The following is a 6,000-nucleotide window of genomic DNA, read 5'->3' as shown; positions in this document are numbered from 1 at the left end:
CAGACTCGAGGACACATTAGGTAGCCCTCAACATGCCTGCTGTACAAAAGAAGGATTACAGATAATAAATCCAATGAACAAAGTGAGCATATTGAACAAAAGATCTAAATTATACAGATGTGACAGAGGATTAATAAAAAAATATGGGTTTTATGTTGAAGGTTTTCACAACCAATCGTATTCTGAAAATTTCCAGGATTTTGAAACTGGTGTAAGTCAGAGGAAGTTTGGTGTAGAAAGAAGTTACTTACCCCTGCTTGTTAAACACCAAATATTTGTTTAGTAGCAGGACAGAACAGTCATGGGACATTGTGCATATTTTTCCTGCATTAACATTACTTTAAAAGCTTTAAAGGTTTGTTGTTGCATTGACTGTGAATTATTATTGTTACATCTGATAAAATTCAAATATTTTTGCCTAACAAGTTGCAGTCTGAGTTCACTCTTGCCCACGTATAATGACATTTGCCCTTTGGGCCTTGTCTTTTTTGTTGTCAGCCCACTTGTTTTTTCTCTTTTGTAATTAGCGGCTCAATCTTACACAGGGCCAAAGTTCAAATGGGTTTGGTCAGGTAATTAACATGTTTACGTGACAACATTACAATATGATAACCCAAAGAGGTCAGTCTGTACAGAGGTATTTGAAAAATCCTTTGTTCTCCTTAAAAAGGGGAGAACAATGAGAGGAAAGAAATCATGAAACTGGGATTTTTTTTTTTTTTTTTTTGTTAAACTCAGTATGTTTAGGTACAGCTGTGTTAAAATAAAGACCCTTTGATACTTATTCCAAGACAAAAAGGGGTATAGTGTATGTCACTGCAGGAGTCACAAGCTAAAATACTGTATTTTCAACTACAGTTCATTTGTTCAAACACAAAGCAATTACAATTATTCATTTAATCCCACCATTCTACCAAAAACATTGTCATGCAACACTCTCCATGTTGTCATGCAACATTTGGGATCTTATTTCCATGAGGAACATGTTCAACAGTTTGTATGCAACAGTCTCCAACATTAGCTACTAAGACTTATTTACATCTTGGTGATTACAAATACAGACAAGAGGCTTTGTGACTATTCTTGCAGATAAAATAGACCATCTTGACCATGCGTGTAACAAGTGGCCAGACTGCAGGAACTCAGTCTCATCCTAACTTTGCTGTGCCATCAGGACAAAGATCAACAAGACAGACGAAGAAGTGAAAGAGAGAGAAACAAGAGGAACTATGAGGTAATACAATAAAACATCTGGCACAATCATCCAGACTGTAACTGCTTCTCCTTTTCTGCTTCACAGCAACAGACAGTTTGAACAAAAGTAACCCTGATGTTGTTCTCTTGAATAAAGTTTAAGGAATTTGGTTGGGATGATCTCACTCCATGAAATAGGCAGTCATCTGTTTAGATGAGTCAGTGAGGTTACTGTAGTTAATGTCTGTTTTCACGTTAAAAGCTATAAAACCACATAACCTCAACATCTCTGGTTTGAATTCCTGATAGGGGGAGTGGCGTGACCGTAGCATGCATATATATATGTGTGTGTGTGTGTGTGTGTGTATGTGTATATATATATAGCTTTGCTGACTCGAATCGAATGCTTGCAACAGCAGATTTTGAATAACCAGAAGTTACACTGCAGACTTCTGAGAGTGAAAGTGTAAGCCAACATTGCATTCAGTGTTTCAGGTTAAATTTATAAAGCCTTATATGTGGTTTATTTATATCACTAGAAAGATAATTAAATTTTCATACTTTCATACTGCCAATCACTAATTACCTGATTAAATAAATCAGTTCTTGGAGTAATTATTGGAGCTTTACACTGAGAAAAGTCATTCTTGCACTTTTGAACAATTTGCCAGTGCAGTCCCTCAGAGAGTGGTTAACCCCGCCTCATATTTAATTCTGAAAGCATTTCATGTGAAATGTACGAGTATGTGCTTTTCAGAATGACACAACTTTTTTTTGTCTATGTTGTATTTTTTTTAACCAAATTCTGTGTCAAAGTGAACAAAATGAAAAGTGAGCCAGGAGCTCAAAACATTTTTTGTTTTCTCCTATTTTTTTCTTCCATTGTCATACAGTTTTTCTTAAACCAAAACATTATGTTTTAATAATAGTAAGAATGATATTAGAAACTTTAAACTGATCTTGGAGAGTTAACAGTGTGGAAAGTCTGTGACAGCTGGGGGGCAGAGCAGAGGAATGTTGTTTGCCACTGGGTAAGGCAGCGTGGGAGCAATCTGGCAGCAGGGATGGAGACACAAAAGCGAAAACAAAGTGGGAGCTGGAGATGTTTATGAAGTTCCAGACTTGCAGAAACAAACCTGAACATGCCCTGTCCAATACCCACAATTTTATCTCACAGGGGTGTGCCGGGGGGCCAAACCTTTGCAAGCAGCCACTGAACAAACAAGAAAGCTTACCCAGTGATTTTTGCTAAATGATAATGTACAAGCTTCCTTCCAGCTGTCCAAGTAGCCCAAATCTCCAAGAAAAACCTCATACAGATCAATGTACTTTATAGCATGAAACTTTTTCTATAATAGCTATTAATGAGTCATCAAATCACCAGTCCTGAAAAAAATGTGCTTTTAAAGCTAACTAACATGAACAAACCATAAATCTCTTAGGTCATGATACAAATCATTTTTTAAAATTCTAGCTAGTTACTTCTTGTGTTAAATTTTAAAGAAGTATATTTTCCAGGTAGCCACACTTATCTAACATCACCTTGACTCAAATAAGACAACAGACTCAGAAATTCTAGTTTTGCTTTCACTTTATTTTCTAGAACATATGAAAACAGTTTGTGGTCACAGACCAACACATATTTTTTGTATCTATCAACTTTTTTTTTAAAACTGTAAATATATCAAACAACATCTGAATTTTTTTTAAATTCCAGATACCAGGAACATGTCCTTGGTATTTGGAATTCTTTAGATGCACTTTTTTCTGTTTCATGTGAGGTGGATGTTAACTTAATTGGCTTTAACATAGGATTCATAAAGGGAGGTGAGACGAGCCTGGAGGTCCTGAGCATATGGGTCCAGCCTTTCCCTCAGCTCATCAACGTAGGGGGTGGCCATTTCTTTCACCTGCTGGGCTCTCTGTGCAATCTGACTCTGCACCCGCTCAGTCAAGGGGGCCACTTTCTGCTTGAAGTCTTGCAGATGCTGGTCCACCTTCTGCTTCAGGTCGTCAGTGTAGGGACCAAGCTGAGTCTGCAGGTCTTTCACGCTCTGCTCCAGGCTGGTCTTTAGCTCTTCGCTCTTTTGCGTCAGGGTGGTCCTCAGGGCCTCAGTGTCCAGGGAGTCTGTGTATATGGCCACCTCCTGTTTGAGCTGCTCAACCTTCTGCTGGACCTGTGTCTGAATGTTCTCAGTGTAAGGCTCGAGCCTCTCTCTGACTGTGCTCAGCTCTTGGATCACACGATCTCTCAACACATCAGCCTCTGTTGTGACTTTGGTGATCAGGTCCTGGGCTGTGGGTGGAAGCTGCCCCTGGAGGGTGACGGCATACTTGTTGGCAGCATCAACACCTTCTGTCAGACGGGTACTAGATAAAAAAAAAAAAAAGACAGTGAATACAATTCTAGCTTATCCTGAATATTTTAGCCAATACTATGATTTGTTGTCTATTAACATAATTAGCAAGTTTTGTATGACCTACCTCACATCCTGTCCAAACTGAGATGATCTAATCATCTTCACAGTTTCTTCAGCTGTCTGTGTAGCTTTGGCAACATAATCCCAGAAGGCATCACTCACCACTTCCAGCTGTGGCTTGGGTGCATCAGCATAAAAAAGGTTGGCATTGCAGCCTGTTTAATGGAGACATGAATAAATTCAGAGTAGTGCAGATATTTAAGCACTGCATATTCACTGGGATTTGACATTTATACAGGTCATATTCACTGCTCACCAAAGTTCTTCTTTATCTTGAGCAGAATAGTTGCTAATTATGTATATATGTTCTCATGAGCCAAAATTTATAGTAGAATAATGATTTTTCTTATACTCACCAGTGAAAACAGCTAGGACGAGCACAGCAAGGACCTTCATGGCTCTTAGACACTGTAACAAGAAAAGACCAGTTAGTTACCACAGCATGTTAACAACACAGTTAACAGTCAAAGAAAGTTTCTTTTAGCTCTCCATCTTACCTGAGTTTGTTAGTGTATCTGTAAGTCCACTTGGTAGTGCTTGTATTAAACTGGTGAGAAACTGAGGCTTATATAGCAAGGCAGACAGCAATGATCACAAAGTCCAAACATTAGTGCTTTGCTGTCACCTTGCCTCACCCAGCTATCTTTGCTGACATCTTGTGCCAGATAATCCATGCAGCACACCTCTTTGACACGAATACACACTGAGCGTATACCCCAATATACACAAGTACACATTAGTCATCGTTTGTGAGTTTTCCATTAAAAAACAAGAAAAACCAACAACACTTATTGTCTTCAATTTAAAAACTACTCAAATGCTGTATTTTGATAATTCACCACTGTTAGAGTGATACAAAATCCATAAGTCTAACCTCAACTGACCCACACAGGCTAGTCTGTAATCACTTAGCTGATAGGTTTTTTTCCAAGTCAGTGATAACCCTCTGCCAAGACAGATAGAGTCTATTGCTTTAATGTCTTTGTTGTCCTACTTGATTACGTGTACAGTAGGTATTTTATTGTCTCTCTTAGTTTTACATTTTGCCAGCAACACTGCTTCTGTGTCAGGGCAGTGTTCAGCAGGCCTATGTGTAAGTCTGACCAAAGGTTAGCAGACTTGAGCACTGTCAGCTTGTGAAGGCCAAAGTAGCTGCTGTTTCACGTCAGACATGCCATAGTCCAACTGCCAGAAACCACTTTGGAGTCTTGAGTTAATTATTTCATTTTTTTCCTGTTGTTTTTCTCTTTTTCTCAAGTTTATGTGTATGAAACTTGAATCTCAATTTTACCAGAATTTTTTTTTATTGAAAATGGTACCTCTATAAGCTATTGTGAGTGCAGTTTGACTATTTATAAAGCTGAAAAAATTGTCTGACAAAAGTACAAATTAACGTTTCCGTCCAACAATCCAATCCAATTTTGAATATAGTCAAACATGAGATTTGCATCATGGAAGCACAACCAACAAATCTGGAGAAACTGTGTGATGCTTTCATGTCAATATGGACCAGAATCTCAGAGGAATGTTTCCAGCAGTTGAATCAATGCCATGAGGAATTAAGACATTTCTGTACTTAAAATGGAATCTAACCCAGTACTAGAAACTGGGCAACCAATAAAACTGCTGGTGAACGTATAACAGCTTGTTAAACAGTATATTGTGATTTGTAGAGACATATGTCATTGTCTTCTAGGTCTTGTCACTGGAGACTTCTAGGTCTGCACAGATAAGTCATATAATAGTAATAGGGCTCAGGTCTCACCAACAATATAAACAATATCAGCATCAACTGAAACTACCTGTGGGAGAATGGTTACGTCCACAGGTGTCACTTACTTTTCTAAGCTATAGAAAATCAAACATTATTACTATGGATAGTGACATTTGGCATATTGTATTGTAACTGAATGTAGATTATTAACCCCTACCTTAATATTTCATTAAGGAAATCAAATATCAAACAGTTTCTAGCTGTTTTTGACACTAAAAGCAGTAGATTTCTCTTTTTAAACCTTATTGTTTTTCAATAGTCCTGCAGGTCAATTCATTATGCTCAATTCATGATGTACAACATTATGCATACATCTCATAGACAGGGCTTATTTACAAAAAATTGCTTTTTGCGTGCTTCATGTAAATATGTCAGATTTGCTTCCACCCTTAATGATTGCTTGTCGTTATGATGAAAATTTTAAGTCATTCCAGAGAGTTGGAAATAACATTTACTTACTCTTTCTTCTAACAGTTTCTTTTAATAACTTAACATGCCCTAGTATCTATGCCAATCAAAGGAATAAGGTGCCACTATGTCAGTAGCTAAAAA

General features: G+C 37.7%; 1 protein-coding gene across 1 annotated transcript; it reads right to left on the bottom strand.

Annotated features, from left to right (window-relative positions):
• Positions 1–2,767: 2,767 nt before the first annotated feature.
• Positions 2,768–4,274, bottom strand: apoa4b.2 (apolipoprotein A-IV b, tandem duplicate 2). The gene is made up of 4 exons (XM_003450492.5): positions 4,172–4,274; positions 4,031–4,082; positions 3,679–3,829; positions 2,768–3,564 (listed from the first exon to the last, which is right to left on the bottom strand). The coding sequence occupies exons 2-4, from the start codon at positions 4,068–4,070 to the stop codon at positions 2,988–2,990; spliced, it is 768 nt and encodes a 255-aa protein (XP_003450540.1). The 5' UTR covers positions 4,071–4,082; positions 4,172–4,274; the 3' UTR covers positions 2,768–2,987.
• Positions 4,275–6,000: the final 1,726 nt, after the last annotated feature.

The sequence above is a fragment of the Oreochromis niloticus genome, linkage group LG11 (genome assembly GCF_001858045.2).
Source record: "Oreochromis niloticus isolate F11D_XX linkage group LG11, O_niloticus_UMD_NMBU, whole genome shotgun sequence".
In the NCBI taxonomy this organism is placed as follows: Eukaryota; Metazoa; Chordata; class Actinopteri; order Cichliformes; family Cichlidae; genus Oreochromis; species Oreochromis niloticus.
The sequence above is the reverse complement of the archived record's forward strand: the minus strand, read 5'-3'. Positions and strand labels throughout refer to the sequence as shown.